The 26,987-nt window shown below is 41.8% G+C and overlaps 2 protein-coding genes and 1 long non-coding RNA gene across 16 annotated transcripts in view; all 3 read left to right on the top strand.

Moving 5' to 3' along the window:
• The window catches only part of LpR2 (Lipophorin receptor 2), a 30,430-nt gene extending 16,942 nt beyond the window's left edge, over positions 1–13,488 (top strand). For 4 of the 14 annotated variants that reach the window (XR_011443033.1, XR_011443037.1, XR_011443036.1 and 1 more), the window contains 7 exons: positions 21–140; positions 3,588–3,814; positions 4,743–6,149; positions 6,213–6,411; positions 6,634–6,738; positions 10,692–11,327; positions 12,168–13,488. Coding sequence is in view for 5 of the 14 variants with exons in the window: in XM_070280804.1 (XP_070136905.1) it covers positions 21–140; positions 3,588–3,814; positions 4,743–6,149; positions 6,213–6,411; positions 6,634–6,738; positions 10,692–10,960; positions 12,168–12,209 (2,369 nt within the window). In the remaining 9 variants the exon portion in view is untranslated. Of the gene's footprint in view, positions 1–20; positions 141–2,956; positions 3,074–3,587; positions 3,815–4,742; positions 6,150–6,212; positions 6,412–6,633; positions 6,739–10,691; positions 11,328–12,167 lie in introns of all 14 variants that reach the window. The other 10 variants (XR_001773499.3, XR_006246153.2, XM_017246408.3 and 7 more) reach the window with 7 other exon arrangements.
• A 782-nt stretch (positions 13,489–14,270) lies between these two features.
• On the top strand, positions 14,271–14,903 carry LOC138926756 (uncharacterized). Its single transcript, XR_011443383.1, has 3 exons — positions 14,271–14,626; positions 14,686–14,740; positions 14,819–14,903. It is a non-coding gene; the product is annotated as an uncharacterized lncRNA (long non-coding RNA).
• Positions 14,904–25,023: 10,120 nt separating this feature from the next.
• On the top strand, positions 25,024–26,709 carry CLS (cardiolipin synthase). The gene is made up of 5 exons (XM_017246252.3): positions 25,024–25,175; positions 25,311–25,923; positions 25,988–26,203; positions 26,262–26,397; positions 26,458–26,709. The coding sequence occupies exons 2-5, from the start codon at positions 25,399–25,401 to the stop codon at positions 26,571–26,573; spliced, it is 993 nt and encodes a 330-aa protein (XP_017101741.2). The 5' UTR covers positions 25,024–25,175; positions 25,311–25,398; the 3' UTR covers positions 26,574–26,709.
• Positions 26,710–26,987: the final 278 nt, after the last annotated feature.

Below are 26,987 nucleotides of genomic sequence, written 5' to 3'. Positions count from 1 at the left end.
AAATTCGGTAATGGGTTTAGGCGGCCAATGCAGCCATGGGCAGACAATGTGTGCAAACGGGGAGCAGTGTGTGCACTTAGCCTTCATTTGCGATGGCGACGAAGACTGTCGTGATAAGTCAGACGAAAAAGATTGTTCCCGTAAGCTTCAATTACGAAATAACATTATTTCCCCCATACAACATTTACATATTAACTGTACAACTATGCGCCCCAACCCATCATTAAAACCATCTCCGGAAGAGCAGAGTCACTTAATCGAAATTTAAATGCCTCACGAAAGTAATCTGGCCCATGGAGCATCGCCAGGACTTTACGACTTGGCTCGGAAGGGAATGACCAGGCCATAAATTAATGTCACTCCTTGCGGACAATATCGCGACGTGACCATCGGCGGAACTAATTTGTATTTATGCATTAGGCTGCTTTAGGATGCTTTTATTTTGGGGCTCCGCCTTGATGTAGTTTCCGCTTTTCACTTTATTTGAGGCATTTTTGCCACAGTTACTTGTTGGTGGTTTATTGTCTGTGACACATTTTCCCAACTATACGTCCGTATTACACAGAAGTGTGGGTGCTGGAGGCGTAAAAATATTTTTTTATATTTCAAGGAATTTCAGCGTAGTAATTGAAAAAGTGATGCGATTTTTATGATGTTATACTTGATGAAAATAAAAGACGGTAATCAAAAATGGAACGCAGCGCCAAATTGAGCCTGTGGTTTATATTCCGGGAGCCATGGCTCAGTGAGCGGCTAACGCGATTCCAGGACACCGTGTGTGTATGTTTGTGGATGAGGGCCTCCTTTTACGATGGTTATACGCTTTAAAATTGTCATCAAACCTTGTTGACATTTCTCCTCCCACCCAGTCACCCTTGTGGGTCTTAATTTAACTTGGCATGCCGGAAAAAGTTGAACCAACCCACTAGCAAGGATTACGAAGGATTGCAATTTTCAGTTATGTCCCCGCTCCGTTATTTAATTCCATTTAACACTCCACTCGGACTCTTCATAACTTTGTTTACCATTATGGGGGAGAGCTGGTCTTCAAGTCGGACAATAGTGACCCGGGGGGAAAGCTGTGCAATAAACAAAACGCAAACTGCCCCACAAAAGCATTAAGCTTCATTGGCTTTCAAGTGGTAGAATGGTGGGGTAGCCAGGAGGCGAGGGGCAATCGTTGCACTCGACTAGGACATGTTCTCTACATGGTCTAAAAAGCATTTTAAATCAAATTAAAATCAAATTGCAAGTATATACTGCTTGGCGTTAGATAACAAGAAAATGCTATTGAACACAATGCCAAAATTGGCTCTGACGGCCAGTGAGTGTGGAACAGACCTGGAAGGAGTGAAAGGACTATCAGTGTTGACTGTGACCCCACAACAGCAAATTGATTCTGCCGTGGCTAACAAAAGCTGAAGCTGGCTGGCTGGTTGGCTGGGACTGAAGCCGGAGCTGGGCGGCAACAAATAAGAATGTCCCCATGGCCGCACGACATCGAACCGTCCATTCAGCCAAGTAGTTGCCTTCAAATGGCTGAAATGAAAAATAAAAAAAAATCTCCCCAGGGTATGTTTTCCTCACTTACCGATGGAAAATTTAATGAAGCCATAAATTATGACGGACAAAATGATATTGGATAATTGAAAATGAAATCGGACGCAAGAGTGGAGCAAAATAATCGAAAAAGTACACTCAAGCTCGGTCTGTGAAAAGCGAAAATAAATTTAAATAAGAAATGAATACAATTCTGAAAATAAGATTCCCAGAAACGGAATTTTCAGCATCCTTTAGTGCGTTTTTTCAAGAGACAACATTCAACAATAGCGATCCTGAAATAAACTCTGTAAGCTGGTCACAATAAATTCCTATTAAAGGCATATCACGCATACGACGCGTTGTACATGCTAAGCAACCGCCGAAAATTTGCGAATGCCAAGAGAAAAATAATAATAAATTAATTTATTTGCAACGATGTCAGAAATTTCCGTAGCGCCGTGCACGTGTAAACGGTAAACAAATAGACAGGCGGAGGACTACAGGACGAAGAGTTGGGGGAGGAGTTGGCTTGGAGGAAAAGCGGAAAAGGTAGACAAAACGCCAAAAAGCATATTCAAATATGTGTGGCTCGGCCGTAAGATTTTATTGCTTACACGCACACAGACGGCCGGAACAAAAGGACGGACGGAAGCGAAGCGGCGGGATGTGCTACATGTACGTAATGATATCAAGTAGAATCAAGCGTGCTCTCCCCACACGCACACGTCTAAACAAAGGACCTCCATTTCGCAGGCACACAGACACCCGTCGCGACGGGGGATAGGCAATGAAAGACAAAAAGAAAGCGGAGAAAGTAAGCACGAAAGGGAAACCCGAAAGAACTGCCATACTAATACGCATTAAGGGTTAAACACAAGCGTTTTTATGCGACTGGGTACTGGGTATGTGTGTGTGGCTGTGTGTGGGAGTGTTGTCAGCTTTGTTTAATGTCCGCTCCTCCGGCAGGATAACTTCAATGAAACTTTCAGGCAGCCGTATATACTATATACAGAAACACAGACCCAGCGAGAGGCTGGGTGGTGTGTGCGATAATTGCTTTAATGCATACGCATGTGTGCGTTTTAACTTTATGGAGTGTTGGCTGATAATGTCTTAATTACTGCCTAGATAAAATGCCAACTGTTTAGTCCCGAATGGTGGAGCATGGGTGTATGGGTGTGTCGGCATGACAACTATGTTTATTACTGGCAGAGTAGTTGCCGCTCCGCCCCCTTGGCAGCTGCTTATAAACTTAATTACAAGACGGGTGCCTCCTTTAAGGCAACCATCGCATCGGCCATTAGCCAGGCCGTTAGTGGACTATTTGGGGGGCCGCAAATAAGGATTCTGCTTTAGTAGTCTTCTCAATTTTTCCAGATCTTAACCCGAAACATATCCATTTTGTCTCTTTTAGGCAGAAGTACCTGTACGCCCGAGCAGTTCGCCTGCAAGTCGGGCGAGTGCATCCCGCTGGCCTGGATGTGCGATCAGCACAGTGACTGCCGGGACGGAAGCGACGAGGCCCAGTGCAGTAAGCCATTATCTGATTGTTTGTTGGTGTTTGGCTATGTCTTGAATATACCCCGCTTTTACCCTGTACTTGGTGTCGGTTGCAATATCTATATCTATATCACACTATCCTATGCTTTATAACACAGCTGCACTTGAGAGTGCCAAGCACACATTTTTCAGGAACTTGTGTAATGCCCTGCTTAAAGATTGTACGCTATAAGGCACAAATATTTGCGAAACTCACACAAACATGCACTCGCAACGAGAGAAAGTTTAGTTTGCTTTCTTTTTGCCTTGTTGTTGCTGTCACTTTCACCCACCCCTTTCCTCTCTGCTTATTTTTGTTGCTCCTCTTTTGTTTGTTGGCAATTTTTGTAATGGTGTTGGTTTTGCAGAGCACATACATACATACACATCCTGCTCCAGAGTCTTGTAGCTAGATCCTTTACATACTCCCCCCTTCATGCACTCACTCAGCACGCTAAGAAAGGTATTTAAAGTCCCTGGCTAATCGTCCCTCTGATATTGTGCAGATAAGACTTGTCGCTCGGACGAGTTCACCTGCGGAAACGGCCGGTGCATCCAGAATCGCTTCAAGTGCGATGGGGACAACGACTGCGGCGATGGAACCGACGAGAAGGACTGCCACGACGCACAAAAGTGCCAGCCAGGAGCCTTTGCCTGCCCAAGTGGTCAGTGCCTCATTGCCGAGTGGATCTGCGATGGTGATGAAGACTGCCTTGATGGCGCCGATGAGAAGGTGAGTCCTAAGACAATTGCTACAAATATGATGGGGACATGTCGCTTCATCACCTTCAACTTGAAATGAAATTTGATATGCGAACATTAGCAAGCCACACACATTTCCCGCAACTTGTTTAACAGCCCTCGCACATAAATATGTACATACATAGTTGTAGGGAGCGGGCTCGGAAGCATAAATTATGCAAGACGCGAGCATTATTCAAAACTGGCAACGACGACGAGGACCATGTCGGCAACTGTTTCCCCATAAACATTTATATGTATGACGCATGGCTTTTGTTGTCAGTGGGCTGGGATGGGGTGGTGTGCTGCCCGAAATTGCATGGCACCGAAAAGCAATAAAAACAAAGGACGAAACTATTCTAACAAGCCGCATATTTTATGCACTTTGTGCTTCAAAAATATGTTTGTGTTACCAACATTTCCAACTTTGTATACCAGGTATTAACTTTGGAAAAGTTAAAAGCTTAACTATCCAATTAATTGGAAAAAATTTTATAATTAAAATTTCACCTAAACCATAATATATAGAAAATAATTTTTAATAAAATGTTTTCAACACCTTCAGAAATATGTTCCCCGACAAAAACAGTGTTTTCGAAAGAGTATAAAATGTGGAAAATCTTTCTAGCAGCTCGTAAAAGTGTGCAACACAAAAAATCCTATAAAAAGGACAAAAGGGAACTGCGGTGTTCCTGATGGTGCAATATGTGTGTGTTTGTAAACCAGGCTTAGCTGCCAGAATATTTGGTTGGCACTTAACAAGAAAAGCAAAGCGTTGTTTCCATAGTAAAGTTAACTTCCTTTATCCCCGCCACTCGCCGTGATTCATCTTTTATATGATGCCCATGAACTTAAACAAAAAATGCCATTACGTTGAGGTATTCTAATCCTGAAATCGCGAATCCCTGTTTTCCTTCCAGAACTGCACCACCACCAAAATGTATAGCGGTATTGGATTCTGTCAGCAGAATGAGTTTCAATGCAATGATCGCACAACTTGCCTGCATAGGAGCTGGGTATGTGACGGCGAAAGGGACTGTACCGGAGGCGAGGACGAGTCAGAGGAGAATTGCCCGAAGGTTAGTTGCCGGCCAGATCAGTTCCAGTGCCAGGATCGCAGCTGCATCGCCGGACACCTGACCTGCAACGGGGAGGGTGACTGTTCGGATGGCAGTGACGAGCTAAACTGCACCTCGGCTGCTCCTATAAAGCCCTGCAATGCCACCAGCGAGTTCGACTGCGGCGGCGGCCAGTGCATCCCCCTTGCCAAGGTCTGTGACAGGCGGAAGGACTGCCCCAATGGCGAAGACGAGCCCGCCGGAAAGTGTGCAGTTAATGAATGCGCCACCTCGAACGGCGGTTGCATGCACACCTGTGTCAACCAGGCCGTGGGTTACCGCTGCGAGTGCCGTCCGGGCTACAAGCTAGCCCCCGACAACCGCAGCTGTGTGGACATCGATGAGTGCGAGACCCCCGGCGTCTGCTCCCAGGAGTGCATCAACCAGATTGGATCATTCAAGTGCGAATGCCAGGAGGGCTACATGAGGGTCATGCACAATCACACCCGCTGCAAGGCCAGCGAGGGGCATGCCTCCCTGCTTTTAACCCGCCGCCACGATATCCGGAAAATTGCCCTCGACCGGCCGGAAATGACTTCGATTGTAAATAGCACCAAGTCATCCACCGCCCTGGACTTTGTCTTCCGCACGGGCATGATCTTCTGGAGCGACGTGACCACCCAGAGTATCTACAAGTCCCCCATCGACGAGGGCAACGAGAAGACGGTAGTGCTGAAGCGAAGCTCTGTGACCTCCGACGGACTGGCCGTGGACTGGATCTATAACCACGTCTACTACACGGACACCCACAAATGTGCCATTGAGCTGACCAACTTCGAGGGCAGCATGGGCAAAGTGCTTATCGAAGATGCCGTAGACATTCCCCGCTCCATCGCCCTGGACCCCATCGATGGCTGGATGTACTGGTCCGACTGGGGCGCATCCCCTCGCATCGAGCGGGCGGGTATGGACGGCTCCCACCGCACCGCCATCATCACCTACGACGTCAAGTGGCCGAATGGCATCACCCTGGATCTGGTGCTAAAGCGGATCTACTGGGTGGACGGCAAGCTGAACATCATATCGTCGGCCAACTTCGACGGCACCCAGCGCCGTCAGGTGCTGTACTCCAGCGAATACCTGCGGCATCCCTTCTCCATCACCACGTTCGAGGACCACGTCTACTGGACGGACTGGGACAAGCAGGCCGTCTTCAAGGCCAACAAGTTCACTGGAGAGGACGTGGAAGCGGTTACAGCGACTCACATGGTAGGTTTACAAAAGTAGTTAGTGATACTTTATTAGTAATACCAATCATCCACGCATTTGCAGCTCGAACATCCTATGGTGGTGCATGTGTACCATCCGTACCGTCAACCCGATGGCGTGAACCACTGCCAGTCGGTCAACGGCCACTGCTCCCACCTCTGTCTGCCAGCCCCCAGGATTAACGAGCGGAGTCCTCGCATATCCTGCGCCTGCCCCACGGGCCTGAAACTGATGTCCGACGGCCTCATGTGTGTCGAAGATCGTAAGTAGCCATGTTGCTGTTGTTTGGGTATTTTACGAGGGGATTTCGTAATGGGATTTGATGCGCCGGACAACGAACTGTCCACTTGAACTGATGCGTTTTGTGGCCGCGCTGCATGAAGCGCTTTTCTGTTGCGGTTGCGGCCTATTAAGTGGCCATCTGCACTGCGCGCTTCTGCCAGCTTGTAATTCCCGCATTTATATAAAATTACTCTTCCCGTAGTGTATGTGCCAAATGAGCACGGCAGAAGGCCGATCCACAAGACGACAAGCAAGTCGCCAGTCTCAACCACAGAACTACCTCAAGTAACGCACAGCGAAGTGCCGGGTATGAGAACTCTTTCTACTATTATGGTGGTGGTACATGTAGGGACTTCATAAGATATCTGTTTGTGTGTATTGTCCTTAACACCTTGAGTCCTTGTAGCAACATCCGGTGCTGGTTCATTTAATATTTCAGTGTTTCATGTGGGATTGCCACACTGGTTGTGGTAAATACATTTTCACCTGGTCTTCTCGCCTTTTTAATTTCGTCGCATTTTTACGATTTCCCGGGCCATCATCATCATCATAAATCAACATCAATGATATCGACGTAATCACTCAAAATGCACAGACCACCACACCCAAAACTTTGGCTCAAACCACTGAACAGGCACTCATGCAAAATGCGAACGAGCTGAGCTCCGAGCCGGTGCTGGTTCTGGTGCTGGGACTGGGAACGTAAAACATAAATATCGGGTTCACACACAACACAAAAACCACAAAAGGGAAGCATTGGTGACATGTTTAATGGCAACGAAGCACCATACCGATTCCCAGGGAGCGGGAGCTTGCTGAACTTAAGCGGGTCCTCGTCCTCCATCCTCCAGTGTCCCACCACTTACCCGGGCAAATTTCTCCGTGCAATTTGCGAACTGCTCTGTGACAGAATGACAACGTTATGGAGGATGTGGATGTGAATCCGGGTGGGAATGGGAATGATGAACGGCTGACAACCGCAACGGCAAACGGGGTACTGGGGGCACCAGTTGCACCCGGGGCACCCAGGGCAAGCCTGGGCAACAGTTCAGCCATCTGACATATCTGCGACAGGCGGCAGAGTCGTCGGCAAATCGCCATGAAATTAAATTGTACACAAGCCACACCAAAAGATACACCAACTATACACCCACACATGGCCGAATACGAAACTGATAGGGAGCGGGGCAAATAGTTTAACCAGATATTCGTCATCGGCATCATCATCATGATCCTCCAGCAAATTGGCACTGTCAACACCTCGAAACTGTCGACGTTCGAGAGAAATATTTACCCTGGCTATGTGGCAAAATAAATTACCCCTATCTGGCCGGTGGTTTATCCCCAAAAAATGTGAACCACCACAGGCCCATAACTTGCCATTTCTACACATTTTTGTGTTGCAGTATGTATGCTTTGTCCGGTCCTATATTTCTGTTCCTTTTATTATTGATCCGAAAAACGAATGTCATGTGCTCGTCTAAATGGTGTATCATTATTTTTAATAAACGCAAATTTTGCCGGCTGTCGGCAGACGGGCTTTGATCACTTGCAATTGAAAAATGCAAAGTCCTCAATTATTGGAAACGAACAGCAGATATTTTGCTGTGGCAACCAAATTTATCTTCAATTTTGTTCCATGGAATAAATAAGGCCAATAAAGGGTATTCGTTATTGTTCCTTGAACCAAAGAAAATCGCTTGAATTGTTCGACAAAAGAACACGGAATCTTTAACAAGACTTTGTGTGTCGATAGAAGGATCCTATTTAAGTCTTAAACATTAATTTTAATCCATAACTTAATGCACTTAATGTTTACTTGCCTTTTTTTTGTCCTAAATGAGGAAACTTCCGAATGAATGTTGGGTTTCCTGGGAAAGATTAGCAAGAAGCCCACACAATTGTGCGTAATTATGCCAATTTAAAAAAAAAAAGTCATAGCTTAAATATTTACTAAGGTCGAGGGGCGGAAAACACTAATCAGCTCAGGACTTGGACTTGGGCAGAGAGGACCTGGACCGAAGGACATATCTGAGAGGCAAAGAATAATGACGACAACGAGGGCTTAAGAAAAATTAAGTAAAAAGAAAGCCGGCAAGAAAAGTTTGCAGAAGCGCGGCCGAGTAAATAACTATAAACTAGTTAAGGACTATTTCAATTAGATGGCCTTGCCATGCCAATGATGATGACGCCGCTCCCGCTCGGTCCAGCATAACTGCAATTTCAATTAGCGGTTTGTGCTACTTTTTCTATGGCCATCTTTGCCCACTTCAAATTGCTTAATTAAGCGCAGGCAAAGTTCTGCAAATACCCCAGAGACACCCACCACGAAGATGGGGGATCGGAGGACGAGGCCCTGGACCTAGTAACCATAAACTTTGAGCCGTCGAAGTAGCGGCTACGTTTTTAATAGCCAACCACATAAAACCGAGCTCACTCCGGCGGATGTGGCGAAAAGTGGGTGAACAGCTGCCGCTGTCGGTCGTGCTCCTTGCAAAATTTTATGACTTTCATTTGCCTGCATTTCGGTCAGTCCGGCAATTGTTATTGTCAGTCTCTAACTTTACTGCATATTGCCTGAAAAAAAGAGAGAAACACCAAATCTGAAGGAGAAACAATTCCACAAACATGGCCCAGCACAGCCGCCATTTTGTTTATTTTTCAGCCATACGATTTTTGAGTTTCCCATTCTATTTTTCATTTATTTTTTTTTCATAAAACTTTTAAACTTTTTTTGTTGTGCTGGTCTATCTAATCTGTTTAGATGCCCTCCCCGCCTCGGCAAACAAAATATCCCCAAACAGGTGACGGAACATATTTTATGCGTTTTTATTTCATTTGGGAAGGAAAATTGTGGCTTGGCATCCATTTTGTCGTACTTTTTATGGCACTTCCGTTTGCCAGTGATGGCAGTTAAGAAGGGCAGGGGTTCGGGAGCCACGCACCTGCTATATATAATTCAGAGTCGGAGTTGTGAAATAAATATGAAAACACATGTGCAGGATTATACAAATGGGCGATGAGGCATAACTCTCAGTTACATGTTTCAACGTGGGGCGTGCGTGTGTCTGAGGCGGGAACGGAAATTGCATTTTCTATAGATTAGGAGTGCGGCATAATATAGGATGACATATATGGGTGAACATAAAACTTGATGCGAGGTAGTATGATGAGTAAATGCAAATTTTTAGGGACACTGGACAAAATTACTCTACATTTTATAAATATTGGCATTGTTTATCAAAGTCAGATTCTCATTTCACCAAAACAAAAAACTTCAATTACCCACTTTCTTGGACAAGCTTTAAAAACGATTACACAGGATTGTAAAATATATATTTAACTACGGAAAAAAATAATTCCAATTTATGCCGTACCAACATCTGGCGTTCCCATCGTCTATTTTATATCCCCGCCCCCTCAAAAGCACACACTTAAACCAGAAGGAATCCCGCAATTAATATGCCACAGCAACGTGCAACTTTTCAAATGTTGGCCCGCTGCCATTTGACTGTCTGTTAATGCCGCCAAAATAAATTTGCAGCATCTTAACGCGCCCACGCCCAAGTTGGCCATAATCGATGCCGCACAGCTGTTGCCGCTATCAACTTTTAATGATAATTCCCTGCCACACGCCTCATCTGGACACTCATAGGGCAGGAATTAATAGCAACAACAATGGCGGGAATTTTTGGAGGAAAAGTCAGAGTTAAACGCGCGGCACATCCTTTGCCAGACGAACGCGCGCCTCCTGCGCTTAACTTTCTGCTTTTTCCTGCTGTTGAACAAATTCTAAACGGAAAAATACGAAAACGAATTATGATGACAGCGGAAAAATCCTACAACTTCCTGGCCCCAGAAAACCAAAAGGACAGTAAAGAAAAGAGCACCAAAGTCGACAGTAAAACCGGGAAAAACCCAAAAGCGGAAACATTCGCCACGGGATGTAGTCATCGTCGTCGACGGATTTGCTTTTTCTCTATTTTATCCCAAGCCAAAGACAACGTTTTAATTATATTTGGAAAACATGAAAAATTTGTAAACAGCTTGTGGCTGAATCTTATTTAATAGTATACTGGGTGTAATGACTTTAACCTGTTTGTAGATATGCTGCTTTCCACTAAAATATTACATGAAATTAAAATACATGCTTTGGGATTTGGTGTGCTTTACATTATACATTTTGTATCAATTGTAGAAATAATCTATGATATTACCATTCTTACTAAACATCTTTTGTTATGATTGTTTCTCCAACAGTTGGAAACACGACGGAAATCAATACGCCCCATGGAAAGCCCGAGGGCCCGCAAGAACCACCGAAAGGCTATATCCTCATTATTACGCTTTGCAGTCTAGCAGGCACATCTTTAACCATTTTATTAGCTATATTTGTGTATAGACGTTGCACGCGGACAGTGAACTCCATGAACTTTGAGAATCCTGTGTACCACAAGACCACGGAGGATCACTTTAGTCTGGAGAAGAACGTGACGCCGCACATGTACGCCACTGCCATGGAGGAGGAGGTAAGCGGGTCCGTCCCACCGATGGCGACCAATACGAATGACTTTAGCTACGTGAGGTTCTAAGGGCAGATCTAGGTGCTAAGTTAGTGTTGTAAATAGTGTGCTAAGTGTGCGTATCATAGTTGTATTTAGGGTTAAGAAACGCGATCCAAGTAGTTGATAATCGGGTAGGACGTAAGATCAAAGTTAAAGGAGTCCTGGAAATTGTTGTGAATTTTTTAGTCTATTGTTAGAGAGTTCCCGTACTTTTATCCACCTGTCTATTGAAAGTTAACCGTATTCCAATTTGCAAATATTTTATTTAAAATGCTGCGAGGCATGAAGTTTCAGGCCTCGAAACCGCAGTCGCAATTATCTATTAACAACGGTAAGTTGTGGTCACAAAACACACATTAGAACATTATTGTTATATTATATTACTTAATTGTTGGCCCGTGTGTACAATTTAATTATCATTTTATTACTCTATGATTTAATTTATAATCCTTTCGAGTGTCCTGACTCATTGCTTTTCAAAATTTCCAAACCGAGCCGAGCCGGGCCTGTTGACGTGGCCCGCGGGGTCCACGCTGCTAATTGCAGTTCTGCCAATGCAATCAAAACATGCATATCAATTGACCAATTAACTAAAAGGCCAATTAAACGGCGTCAGTGGAGCGTCAAAATATCCACCAGCCAGACAGCTGCTGCTGCTGCGTTAAGCCATGAAAGCAACTCGGAAAGAACGAATAAATTAGCGAATATTTCGCTTAAATTGCGTTTACCTTGCATTATACATACAGCACATTATATTAGTGCTTCGTTGCCAATTTCAATTAAAGCGGTTAATTAATAAAAAAAAGTGTAAATTCCTTCGGTAGCCGACAACAAAGGCCGGTGATAATAACGCAAAATTAAACAAAATGGCATTAAGAGGGATTTTCTATACGCCTGAGGCAACCAATGAACAAAAATTAAATTTGCATACAAGTAGGCTAACTCAATTGACCGAATTTCAGGCCACAAGCTTAGTGGCAGCATGATTTAATTAAATGTTTAAACAATCAGGTAATTGCAGGCAGAAATGATTTTTAATTGGAATTAAGTTTTTTATAGTTTTCTAAAGGTTTTAAGTTTTTAATATTATTTTTTATTATTTAACTTTTATTTTTCCCACTTTTATTTTACTTTAACTTACTAATTAAATTTATTTCTAATCCCAACCTAGTCTGCTAACCCCCTGTGTGAACCGGGCACCGAATGTGTCTGAGCCTCCGCCAAAGACTCACTAGTATGCATATCCAACATACACTGGCCGCACAGACCGAGAACAACCAAAACAAGTATCTCCTACTATAAATTCCTTTAGACCAAGGCACCCGAAACTCAACTAAATAAAATGAAAGTTCAAAAAGTGAAATGAAAAAGAAAGAAAAAAAGGGGAAATAAGAAACTTTCATTAGCAGTAAGAAAGAAGAATGCCAAAAACAAAATAGAAAAGACAACATGCTTGGGGAGAAGAGAATACTCAACAAATTCAATTTGTTGCCTAGTTTAAAATTTAATTTAAATGTTAAAATACTAAACCCAGAAACACACACACACACAAGCTCGCCATACACAGTCACTAACACACACCCGTAAACTAATAACAACAAACTTTTTTTAGGCGCAACATTTCGACATCAACTAACGGCGTCGAATACGCACCCACGCCCACTCCTTCACCCGCCCACACACATACACACACGCATAAACTAAAAAGCCCTCAAGAACTCAAAAAAGGAACGAGCCAGGAAGCCATTCAGAGCTAGAACTCCAACTTTCCTTTCACGTCCATGAAATCAATTGTAAAAAGTTAAGACATTTTGTTGAAGTTTTCTGAAAAAAATAGACATTTGTGAAATCAAAAAGATAATGGCTAAACGGAAACTGTTTATAGACATAGAAACCATTGTGACTAGTTGTAGAGTTTATATTTTGCTTTCCAAGAAACCAGAGTAAATAAATCAGAGTTATTAGCACCGAGTTGGATTCATTTTTAGCAAAATATTTGAACACAACATCTCTGTAAATACCTAGAAAATACTAACTAAAAGATAAATTGAATTTGAAATGTTTAGGAAAATTGTACAAGGAAAATAAACAAAAAAAAACAAAAGATTTTTAAGTGATTAAATTATTATTAAAACTTTGCTCGTTTTCGTTCTTGGGTATTATACAAAATTTGCTGTGATCAGTTTAAAAGCATTAAACATACATTAAAACATGTAACTTGTAGTTTGTTTCATAATCTTCTCATTTATTTAGTGTGTAAACAAGCTTTCAGATATTTTAATTTATTTTACACTACAAAAAAAGCATACTACGTTATGTGTATTGGCCGACTTTGTTTCCTGTGAAATGTATTTTAATTTAGGCTTGAAAAAGTATTTGCCTGAATGCTTTTTGCAAACAAACTATTAGATATCTGTATTGGTACATGTTAATAATAAATAATGTAAATTCAACTTTATTCGGAAAAATAAAATGGGATTTTAAAATATAAATAACAAGTTATGAATTTTTATTTTATAATAGTGTGAGCTTATCAGTCTGAAGAGTCTAAAATCAATGGGATAAGTAAGTATTTCTCACTCGAAGAACAATGCGTACAAGCTTATCAATCAACTGCCCAACTTGGCATTATTATCCATCAACTGCATATGTTAAGTTCGCCTGAATAATCATTGCAACGATAATCCACTCACTCATCGTACATTGTTGGCTCATCCGAGGCAACATCGAAAAGCTAATAGGGTTTGCACATTGTGCCTGATTGCTTGAACTTAATGGCCTCAACGCCAACACTGGTTTGACTTTTGTTAGCTCACATGGACAGGGACACGGACACGCCCACCCCCGCCCCTGCCCCAGACGAGCAGAGTGATAGAAGGATAGACACGCATCCATGAATTATTAAATGCTAATGGACAACTACGGCAATTATTTCACATGAGAGGGCATCAATACGTAATGAGCTTCGTCCGATGAACATTTCTGGCAAAGTTTGAGGTGCCTGGTGAATGGATTGAACAGTCACTAATGGGTAACCAGTCAGAGGCTTAGGAAGAACTCTGACAGGGGATACATCTTTTTTGATTAGATAAGGAATATTTCAAAGTCATGATTCTATTCATAAAATATGAAATATTAAACCACATTCTTAATTCTTTCAATACTTCTGATATCAAACCCCTTCTAGACGCCTCTGCTTAAACACACAAACAAAATCGAAGGGACTTGTTTGGAGGCAATACGAACTAAATCGACTAAGCATCAGCAGATTTTAATTTCATCCTAGCCCGGTTAGTGAGCCCTCCCAATTTAAGGGGCTCCAACTTTTGTCTGCCTAATTTATGGCCGGGAATTATCCGGGCTGGGAATAGTCATTGATGGGGAAAGTCCGACGCAGCGATTTTGGCGAATAAATAAGATTTTTATGCCCTATCGGTGTCTTTAATGTTATAATTTATGTAGCGCGCCTGGAAGCAGGGCACATTATTTTTGTTTATTGCTTGCCGGACAGCCGGCTGTCAACGACACGTCGACAAGGCGTATGGCATGGTATTTGTAAGCGGATTTTGGATTCCCTTTCGATTTGAATCGATTATCCGGCCTGGCACACGTTTCCCATGAAAATAAAATGTAAATAAAAGGCGACACATTTGACACACGGCATCGCTCCACGAACTTTTTCAATTTAGATATGATCCGAAAGTATGTTGGGGAACTGCCCGGATAATCCCCAGCCAGTGCCAGGTGAGTCTGTGTGCTTGTGTGCGCTCTGCTCCTTTCCATTAGCAATATGCGACCAAATGGTAAAACATTGTTTCTCAGCGTCCTGCTGATCCCTCTCCAAGCAAAGTGAAAGCCAGCACCATTTTTGGAGGCGCCCAGTGATGCTAAAATTGGAAAAAAAACGTATGTAGGAAAATAATAATTTATAAGAATTTATAAAACAAATTTATAAAAAAAAAATTCCAAATTTTGCAGATTGCTGTGCAGATTGGTTGAAAATCGATTTACAAATCGTTTAAGGTATTCCGCTCAATAATCGGATGAATATTGTCAAATATATGCCCCTCGCTAGAGGCCATTTGGTGCCTCCACTCATTTTCCCCTTTTTTTAAGGGGATCCTACACAAAATATGACAAAAAATTAAAAAAATATTTTATATTTACATTTTAATGCAGATTAATAGAGAATTGATCTACAAATCGTTTAAGGTATTCCGTTCAAGAATCGGATGAAAATTGCCAAAGATATATTCTTTGCTAGAGACTTTGTGCCTCCACTCATTTTCCCCTTTTTTGAAGAGGATCCTGCACAAAATTTGACAACAACTTTTAAAAATATGTTATACTTACATTTTAATGCAGATTAATAGAGAATTGAACTATACTTAAGGTGTTCCTTTCAAGAATTGGATAAATATTGTCAAAGATTGTCATTCGCAGCCGTTCAGTAACTGGCTTGGACAATTTAAGAAGCATCTAATGGATACTTTTATAAAAACACCTCCAAAACGGGTCATGAAATAGCCAAAACGACAACCCTGTTGCACATAAAGGCACAAGGAATAAGCAACTGTTTGCCAGCAATGTGTGTGAGGTTCTGAGGATGAAAATCTGCAATTCAGCCGGAACAGAGCATACATTTTGTCGTTTTGCCAGCCACAGGCGGCCACCAAACAAAAACCCCCCTCCACAGAGTGGCCAAAAGCCAATGAGACGCAGCAGCTGGGCAAAAGAAATAGAACGAGGAAATATGGCCAGAATCGGGTATGGCTGGGGGGATTGGGATATGAAAGAGAAAGGGGTGGAGGGCGAGCGAGGAAAGGGAGGAGCCCTCAGTGCATTCAAGCGACGACTCTGTGTTACTCCTGAGGCAGAAAACATGGCTAACCGGTGGTTGCCGCGTGGCTGTAACACACTTTGTTAGCGATGCGCGGCCAACGATAGCTTTGTCCTACAATATCTTTCGTTTTCACTTTTTTTCGTCATCCTTTCGGGCTTTTTCTTTTGTCAAAGGACTCTTCAGATACAATTGCATTTTAGGGCTTGCGGTTGATCGTTCACTGGATTGCAGTTACAGATGTAAAATATTGTTTCCTTTTAATTTTTATAGTTTTTAAGATCTTAAATTTTTTTAAAGGGTCTTGTGCTATACCAAAACCTGACCCTATCCCAATTTAGTAAGTAGTCCCGACACTCCACTAAAGAACTTTAATTACAAGCTGGCCCACCGGCCTCCTCGCCTCACTACATGCCATCCATGTTAGCACATCCTTGCAGTTTTCGTGCGTCGTTGTTTTTGTTTATGTAGTCGAAGTTGTTGTTGGTATTGTGGGTTATCCTGGGGGCAATCGCATGGCACATGCACCAGCAAGGTTAGTAGGCAAGTTCACTTCCGAATATGCTGTGCGTATGCCATGGAATTTCACCGGTGCACTGAAAGGAGGCCTGTGGGCGGGCTGACCAGGAGGGAAAGTCGCTGTACCCACTGCGTCTTACACGCAGGCGGAGGTTGTTGGCTTGTCGGTCGAGTTGTTTGCACCACGTTCTGAATAATGGAAACGTTTCGTGGCACATTGAATGCCCAGCAGTGAGTGACATTGCACGACTCTGACTCGGTCTTTTTGCGGGGACTCTGCCAGCTGGAGGTATGTTTTCGGAATGGTTAATGTAATTACGCCTGAGAGCCCAGTGCTGCCACCTTTTGGGGGCTAATCAGAGTCAAAGTCGATAAGCATGTGGGAATTTAAAATGCAGCTCGGCAATTTGCCTAATTGCCGTGTGGACTAATCAAGTGACGAGTTTTTCGGGGCTTCCATACATTCTCAACGAGCATCCCGTCCCCCAAAAAAGTTTCCTGGCCATTGTGCTTAGCACAAAAATAAAAAAAACTTTTCAGACAGACACTGAGCGTGAGTGAAATTCATCAACTTCAAGCCGAAACAATTCAAGCCAACAACAAGAAGAGAACTTGGTTGGGGGCGACTGTAAGCCGCTTCTGTTTGCCATGATAAAATGGTTACAAAATGGCGGCATCTGACTTAATGCTCTGTGTTTGTGTGCTGGTTTAATGGTGTGCTTGTGTGTGTGTGAGGGAGTGTGCCAGCGAGTGTGGCCTTGGCGCAAACTGTCGTCTGTCTTCTGCTCTGCGTGTGTGGCTTAAATTTCGCTTTTTATGTGGTCTGCTGGAGAAACTTTTGCGATTTCCCACCATGACCTTGTGCTCTGTAAAATTACTCTCGCAAAAAGGTTGCCGTTCACTGCAGGGAACAATGTAAACGATGCAGAATTGTTACCATAAAGAATCCTATAAAAAATCATTAAATAGGAAAGGACATAATAAATGTTTAATAATTAAAAGTGTCTTTATTCCCCATTTACAAACTAATCAAAAAAATCAAACATTTAAATTTTTTCTTAAGAAATTATGCATTATTTTTTCTATTAAAAAATGTATATTTTTTTTCTTATACAACCATAAAACTCGAGATAAAGCCTTAAGCTGGAACATTTAATTTTTGTGCGCCCCTCGGCTTGTTTGCAAATTTTCAACTTGAAACGCCAGCACCAGATGGCCTCCGAACACAGCGGGCAGGATTTCTTTTCACTTTTCCATTACTTGAAGCGAAAGCAAAAGGAAAGCGAAAAGTTCACATTGCGGTTGGCGTTGGCACCAGATTGCAGTCGTTCTCGCTCCGCGTGTGTGCTGTGAGTGCGGACGCCATTTTGTTAACATGTTAACTAGTGTGCGTGACATGATATGCAATGGCGGGTGACAAAAAAACAGTCACATGCATAAGTAAGAAAAATGCATTACATTAATGCGAATGTGGGCGAATATTTGTTAAATAAATAAAAATGAATAAATTAAATCCCGTGGGATATCCTTCTTCTGTTTGTTATTGGAGCTTTCTTTATTTGTATATTTATGGTTAAAAAGATTCAATTAGTTTATCAATAAATAAACTAAGCCTATTAATTTGAAATGTTCAGAGTTTTTAGAAAGTTTAATAACAAATATAATTTTCATACAAACATAATCCTTCTGTCTGTAACAAAAACGGAGAATAAACACCATAAACAAAAATAAATCCGCATTTATTTTATTTAATTAAAGTAAAATTTGTCGCACTACCTATCGGTTGAGTAAATAATGATAAATAGTTTTGTTTTGGCTAACCAGTTAATGGCAAACAAACAAATCTGACTGCTATTTGGGCGAAAATCCGAAATGTTCGGTTATCCTGCGAAATTAATTAGATTTAATCGAATGCCAGTGGTCTGTCAACATTGGATGACTAAAATTATTGAAGTAGCTTCAGCGTCCAAAGAAGCCAGTCCTTTGTTTTTGTTGGCTTATAACCTACTAAAGGGTACATTAAATTTATGATAAATTTCTTATTTTTATATTCTTTCTTATTCTTTTTATTTCTTATTCATATATTCTCTATTTCTTATAAATTTGAGTTATTATTTTAGCAACTATTTAAGTTCTTTCCTAGATTGCATAACATTTATTAATGTATAATACCAATGTGCTTATTGAGTATTTCAAAGTCGTATAACCTCCCAGTGATTTCATATTGTTGTTATTGCCTTTAGGAGCTCGTGTTGCCACACGCACTCCAAACAGTGAAAGCAGGCCAAGTCCGGCATGCGGATGACAGTCAGACAGACGAAGGGAGAAAGTGGACGTGAGATGGAGGCGGAAACGCCAGGTGAATTGGCCGCCAGCACGTTTAATACCAAAATTGACATTAAATTGCTTGTGACCTGCATCCTCCACCGCCGGCTCTGTTATCGACTTTTACGACAATTCCAATAAAGAAACATTGCAGACGTTGTCCCGATGCTCCTGCTGCTTTTGCTGATTTTGACATGGCACAGAGCGATGTCAGCTGTAGTGAGATGTGCCTTTTGCCCTGTACTCGACACAAAGTGAATTTGCTGTGAATTTATGACGGATTTGTGTGACTACGAAAAATGACCTACCGATGCGAGCCACTAACAAAGAAAAATTCTAAGGTAAATAATAAGTGAACGCAAGAACATTAGGATTATGGATTAAATATACTAACTAACTGATTGAATTTTAAGTACTTTTCTATGAAAAGAAACAATTTAATGAAAAATATATGTATTAACTTTTGTATTTTAAAACATCTTACAAGAAAAAGTGTTTCTTTTTAAATATGATGTATTTATAATATTTTTTTATCAAACAATTTTAGTCAATAATGCTCGTTTTTTAGTCAAAACACCTTAGAAAAACAGATGACACTTTTATTTTTTCTGAAAACGTGCTTAGGGGGGAACAGGCACAAGTTGTCACCAATTGGAGGGGGGAAACGCTCTTCAGTTCCTCGCCCCAACCGCCAAGCCATGGAGCTATTCCCAGGGATATTGGCTGGCATTTTCCCCGAATGAAGTTGTTGATTATGTCGAATGCTGTTACACGTGGCTCAGGCGAAATACATTGCCAGCAGACGGGTCCTTGGATGGGTGTGTGGGTGTGCGTGAGTGCACAATGACATGACAACAAGGACTTTCGCAGGCAATCGACGCTGGGCATCAGTCGGCGCTACCTTATTTTTTCGTTTTGGGCAAGTCCATTTGGAGAGCTGCATGATTCTGGGATTTTGTCGATGGTGCTGCTCACTTGCGTGACGCAAATGTCTAACGTAATTGTCATAACGGTGGCTCAGGGACCGCAGGGCGGGCGATTTCCTATTTCAACCCTCAGAACTGGCCCCAAATCCCACGGCAAACATTGTTAAAGATCGACCGAGGCCCCAGCATGGGATAAACAGAAAAACACACACTGGAAATCGAAAGATGCAAAAAATCAACATGAAAAACCAAAAGTAAAACTAATTTAAAATGACCTTCGACATGTGGGGCAGTCTGCACACAAGTCCAGCCATGTTACAATGTAGAATATGCCTCCCCAGACGCGTGGGTCGGTTTTCCGGCCGAAAAATACTTAACCTTATTCAGTGGAGCGAGGGTAGAAAAAACAGTTGTTAAAGAATGAAAGCCTTTAGCTTAAATTTGAAAACAAGTTATAGGATGTCTTCCCATTTTACCTACGGTGCGTATGCGCAATATATAAATCACATACACCAATTTATTCAAAAATAAAAAAATAAATATTTTAAACTGCAAAACTATACCTGTTCATAAAAACAAATGAAATAGTTTATGAAAACACCCTATAAGCTGAAATCAAAATAAACTTTTTGCAACTGGACTTACCACCCTCTTCTATGAGAAGCCACGCGCATTTCTATTGCCTACTTTTGCGCTTTTCGACCAGCCGGGCAGCAGGGACTGCAGTGCACCAATTCCCATTCATAGTTCAGTGCCTGGCTGGGACCGGTGCCCGCGGCTGGGAAAGAACCAACAAACGCCATTGCCTCAATCCAGGCTTTAAGACTCATCCAGCTGCCTTTTCCATTTTTCCTCATTTTCCGTTTGTCTTTTTCCTCTTTTTGGGTCGGGATGTGGCCGAGCGGAGCACACGGAGTGACCAAAAGTGCGCCCACATTTAATGCCCCCGGACCGACTGTGGACCGAGGTCCTCCCTGCCCACCGTTTTTTGCTTGTTCTATAATTTTTCCTGTTATTCGCCTTCCTCTACTCTGCTTTCCTCGCATCAGCGTGCTTTACTTTGCTTTGCTTAGCTCCTCTTTGCCATGCTGGCTTTAGTTATATTTTCCGCTTCTTTTTGGAGCCTTGCGTTCGCTTTTGCTGTTTTAGTTTTCTAACCAACAAAACAAATTGAATCACGTTCGCCTGGGAGAAACGTGAGTATTTTATTTTTTTCGTTAAACATTTTCATTTTTCTTCCAAAAAAAAAACGAATAAATGGTGTTTAAGAAAAGTCGAAGAAACAATACCCTCATGACGTAAAAAATGGCAAAAATGCTTCTACTTGGAATTAATTTTTTATAAAAAAAATAACAACATAATAAAAACAAAAAATATTTTTAATTTTACATGTCATTATTTACCACCTTCATAATCTTTTATTATTCTATTACAGAGGGTATTAAAAACCGTTTCTGTTGCCATAAAATCTTAACCCAACTGGGTCCCCTGAAATGCAAGACGTTTTTCCCCGATAATGACGCCGTTGAGCCATCGCATTTTGTTGTTTCTAACTCTGGACGTTGAGTGTTAGCCACTGGAGCATACCATACACAACCACATTGTTATTGCCGTGGTCGTGAGGCTACATTTTGTTTTGTTTATTAAAAAGAGATTGGAGTGCAGAGAGATTCCCATTTTTGTCATGACCGCTGCCACTTGGGCCTACCGGACCCAGCAACCATTCATCATCATTCCGGGCTGATGATTTTATTTTGATTCCGAAACGTTTGGGGATTACCAGGCTAATGATTTTATTATAGTTTTTTCATTCGCCATTTCTCGAAAATTTGATTGATGGTCCTTTGCCTCGGCCTGTGAACACAAACTTCCAGATTCCGGTCTCATTGTCTTGACATTTAAGCGGCTTCATTATATTAAAAGCGAATTAATGTTGTCGCCAAGGAGACGGTTCTTCCGCTGCCTTCGAATTGAAACAAAATTATGCTTCCTTTCATCCGGAGAAATTTTATTTTTAAGTGCTAACAGGAGCCATGAAAAGGTTCCTTCTTATATTTATTTGACAAATTAAATTGGGACTAGAGCAGCTTTGAATTGGATTTAGAAAATGTGTCCGAAATTGAGTAAAGATCCTTTAAATTATTTAGTCTATGCTAAAGATGAAACAACAAAAACTAAAAGGATTTAGGAAAGATACTTTTCTGAGGTTGCTAGGTATACAACATATTCAGAGCTACAAAATATGTGAAATAACTTAAAAATATCCTTTGAACTCTCCTTATCAGCGTCCTGTGACTTGACGCACATTTGTTAATTGGTGTGCGGTTTCTCGAACCTGCGGCCAACACCTAGCACCTTGAGACAGGTTGCCCGCATGTTTAGGGCCCTCAGAGCTTCGGGCCATAAACTAAATAAAGGCCCACAGCGGGACACCAGAGAACCCAGACCAAGCCAACCCCAGGATACCCGCACATTGTTATAATTACGCGTAACTTTCGACAAGTGTCGCCTGGAAATCGCCAAGCGTTCTCATTTCAAGTGTCTTTGTCCAGGCAAAGTTATCCCTCTCGTATTTGGGACACTGGAGGGGAATCCCCCAGCATCTGCGGTTTAATCTTCTTTTAAGTTGTGCCCCGCCCCCTTATTTCGGGGGAGTGGAAGCTAGAAAAAAGATGGCGACACCGTAAAGCAAAAGTTTGCCGCCACTTGTGGGTTGATAACTTAGAACAAAGCAAGTGGGGGGCCAGGATTCTGGCCAGGAGTGGCGGTAGAGAAGTGGACTGGATGGGTGGGGATTTCAAAAAGGAGAGCAATCCTTTGCACAGCTTGAAAATAGTTGGAGTTTGTGAAAAGTCATTGTTACACTGCTGAAGAGCTGCCTTTGGTTTTCTCATTCTGCTCTCTAATTAGTCGTCATTGGCTTGTGATTTGTGGGCGGACTTTCGGGCACTTTCGAAATTGCAGAACCGAAGCCTTGGGAAGCAGAATGGGCTGTTCAACTTTAGCTGCCACAAATTCAACTTGTAATTTGGGCCAAATTTTGATTTACCTGTGAGAGCAAAGGCACTGGTGACAGAAAACAAACAAAGTTTTAAAGTTCTCTTGTTTTTCGATAGTACTATAAGAAAATAAACCTTTAAGGTCCTTTAAAAAGAGCAATAGCAAGCTTAATATTTTCTTTAAACTATATACTTTCAATAATACTTAAAATGTTAAATATTTTAAAAGAATGCTCAGTGTTGAATGTCCTTATTCACGACAAATCTTGAACCACACCTGCTTGAAAATACCACTAGGCCAGAGCTTCTCTCCCATTAGTCGAACCAATTGCCAGTTCATGTATATATGGTTCATTCCGACCACAAGCGTCGGAACTGGCCGCAAATGATTTAAAGCTAAATGAGCTCGCCGCAATTTATGCTGACCACATTAACCATTCGAGGCAGAGAGCAAAGATCCGAGAAAGTATTTAATTAAATTAAGCACAAAGGAAAACACCAAAGTCCGAGCACAGAACACGCTGAACACCAAACACTGAGCACCGGGTACCGGGCACTAGGCGGTCAGATGAAGTTGGCTTCTGCTTTTATGGTTTTGGCCTTTAAAGCAGTCGTAAATCATTTAAGAAAATGGCCATGACGGGTGGGCAAGGGGCGAGCGAGATATATAGAGAGATGGCCGCTAATGGCCAGCGTTTCTTCATTGTCCGAGCCGATCACGCCCGCCAACCACTCGAAGCGCATTAAAATAGACTAAAATGTTCAGCGTTCGGCGGCTTTTATGGCCACTTAATGTAAAACAGTTAATTAGCCCCCACTCACACTCATACACATGCAGGGCGCCTGAATAAGGGAAATGTCCCGGCTTAATGCAAAATGGCCGCCATCATTTTGTTTTCCTTTTTTTTGCCGCCATTTCCTTTTCCCTCTTCTTCTTCTGCTGCTGACGTTTGCCATCTTCACTAGGCCAGGTACAAATGAGGGGGGTGGGAGAAAGTGCAGGTGAAGGGAGAGGGTGTTTGCGGGCAACGAGAATGCTGTGAAAGGCGGAAAATTACTTTTGATTAATGAAGCGCAATGAGGCGGACAAAAAAATCAAATAAAAATTATACGTACATATAGTAAAGGAAGGAAGCAAAAATTAAACATCAGACTTAAACACTCTTTATAAAGTAAAAAACAAAATACATTTTCAAAGCAAAAATCACTTGACTTCAAAGGAGAACTTGAATAATTTCAATCATTCAATAATAAAAATTATTCATCTATTAAAATATATTATAAATAAACAACACGGGGTTACATACAACCCCAATACCGAAAAAAGGGTATTACAAAAAGTTGTCAATCGCTTTCACTACCGGGCTGATGGACTTTTCTTTTTATGACAGGCACCTACTGAGTAGCCCTGAGTGCCATTCAGAAATATAAAAAAGGAAGTGCGGTTGCTGGAAATTAACATTCAGAATGACAGCCCGGACACGCCATGGACATTATTGGGCCGAGCACCTTTGGGTGCATTATTATTAATACCGTTGCACGGATGCTGTTCTTTGGCTTATTTTGACTTATTTTTCCCATGTAACTGTCTTTTAAATTGATCTTACCTTTAATAAGGATGTCAATTTCTTATTTTATTACCTTTATTTTTCAATAAAGGAGGAACAAATTTAAACTTGATACATTTAATTTTTATCAAAATATACTAGTAGACCCCTGATAGAAAATATTACCAATTAAAGATAACCTTCTTTAAAGAAAATTCATATACATAATTGCGGTCATTAAGCGTAGAACAGATTTTAGCAACTTTCCGGAAAATTCATTATCTGGACGATAAGGTCAGGTCATGGCCGAGCCACTGCCAAAGTTTATATTAAGTAATAAACGGTTACCGCGACTTAATTTGCATATTCAAGACGGCAGGCAGCATAAAATATACTAGCGTCCGCCTCAGTTAAGTGGCAGCGTAATTAAATATAATCCAATTAAAAGACTGACAAGTCCGGAGCAGCTTGCGGTGAGGCTTATTAATGGTGGTTTTGGTTAAATATGCTCCGAGCCGTCCTTGGCGAAGCTTTATACGATTTTTAAACAAGCGTTGAACAGAATAAACGGATTTTTATAAGATTAAAGATTAAACTTGGATGTTTAAGAATCCTTCATCGCAATAGTGGTGTCCTGTTTAAGGATATTCGATTGGAAATATTCAATTTTCAAAAATCAATATGTGTTTTTCGTATCCGAAAAAAAACTAAGCCAAACTTAGTTTCAAACTTTTAAATTTGGAATATATTCCTTATTTCCTTATTGTCCTGCGCACTTATTCTAAAATTTTAAATTAATAAGCTGATCCTGCGAAACCGCCACAATAATGGTGAAGTTTAGCTGATGTGGCAACCCATGCGCGGTATTTTCTGCCGCCCAGCTGGTCACACTCAAAGCCGACTTGTGTAATAAAAACAAAATTTCGGTAAATGTTGTGGATTGATTTGACTGCTGATTGAAATCATACTGAAAGCTCGTACTGCTTAAAAGTGTGAGCTGAAGCAAAGGAGACAAAACCAATGGTATGACACTGATAAGCCACTGATAACAATGGTCTTTGACCGATCTCCGCACCCACAACACATGTACGTTGTGGATCTCAAGGCCAAAGATCAAAATAAATTTGCTCTAATTACTGGGATTTTTGTTTTGAACAGAACCCTCGGAAAGTAAAGCTGCTGCCAAGAGTCCGAGACAGCTGTCAACCGAGAATTTGAGACTGAAAAATTTGGAATTCGAAACGATATGCTGCCCGCCATAGTTTTCCGGCAGGTGCAACGTCCGCTGCACCACGGAGCCGCCACCCTAGAGCACGTCCTTGGCGTGGGTGGGAGCAGCTTCGTCAACTGCCTCAACCGCTATGCCGCTGCCACCGGATTTATACGCATCTCCTTCCTGGATATCAAGAGGCGCCGCAATTGGGAACTGGCCCGTCTTCGTCTGTACGCCGATGCCAAGAAGCAGACGCTGCACCTGCGGACCCAACAGGGCCGCCACTTGCTGCAGGGCGTTATCGACAGACAGCGCGCTGAGTTTATTGAGCGGAAGAACTTTCTGGTGGATGACATCCGAGAGGCTCGCCACAAAGTCCAAGAGCGAGTGCGTGAAAAGATCGATGAGATCCGCGAGGAGCGCGAGAATATTATGACCATACCCAATATGCTAACCATCAGTAGGGCCATTCTTTCACCCTACATTGGCTACGTGATAGTCCAGGGTGACTTTACTTTGGGCATGAACTTATTGGCCATCGCAGGCATCACGGATTTGGTACGTTATGTTCAAAACACAAGTTTACAAGTTTTGTTATATATATTTTAACTTTTGTTTATAGTTGGATGGACAAATTGCCCGCCGATGGCCCTCGCAGGCAAGTAAGGCGGGATCCTTCCTAGACCCCATGGCTGACAAATTACTGATGGGCTCCCTGGTCATTTCACTTTGCTACACCGACCTCCTGCCCATGTGGCTTGCTGGCATTGTTGTTTTTCGTGATGTTTTCCTCCTTGGAGCAGGATTTGTCATTCGCTACATTAGTCTGCCACCGCCGGTAGGATAATGAAATATGCAACACTTAAATTATATTTTTAAAACTTCGTTTTCTGTAGAAAACTTTTTCGCGGTATTTTGATGCCACCCATGTTACCGCTCAACTGGAACCAACATTGCTTAGCAAGATAAACACGGGTGTGCAACTAGCTACCATCGGCTTAAGTTTGGGTGCTCCAATTTGGAACTATATTGGTAAGAAAGGATAAACCAAGCAGCTACTGTCAAATGTTAATTTATACTGTGTCTTTTTAGATCACCCTGCTCTTCAGGGTCTTTGGTATCTGACTGGACTGACCACAGCTGCCACTGCTCTCAGCTACGTCATGAATAGGCATAATACGTTTAAGATAATCAAGAAAAAGGCGTAGGACTGGCATTTCCACTTTATTTGAAAATCGATGGGGTAGTTCTCCATTTGCAATAATTAGTATAGATTTTGTTTTCTATGAGAAGCAACTAAAATTAATAAATCTATTTTGTTAACAATGTTTTTATTGATAAAAATAGTACATGTTTAATTATTTTATAAAAAAAATTGAATTTTTTTTTTTAAAAAAGCTCTACATCTGGCAGCCCTTTGACGTTTAAAAAACGCCTTGTTTTGAATATGGTCTCTCTCATCTTTTTTTAGTCCCAAACCGCACTACTTTGCGTTTAACAGCCCTTTATAACATTTAACAGTGCACTGTTAATACATTTCTAGACAATTTTGTTAATTATATTCTATTTTACTACATTGAGTGTCCAAAATTGACGCTTAATTTAATTAAAACTTCGATATT

Source organism: Drosophila bipectinata, chromosome 3R, assembly GCF_030179905.1.
Source record: "Drosophila bipectinata strain 14024-0381.07 chromosome 3R, DbipHiC1v2, whole genome shotgun sequence".
Lineage (NCBI taxonomy): Eukaryota > Metazoa > Arthropoda > Insecta > Diptera > Drosophilidae > Drosophila > Drosophila bipectinata.
The sequence above is the reverse complement of the archived record's forward strand: the minus strand, read 5'-3'. Positions and strand labels throughout refer to the sequence as shown.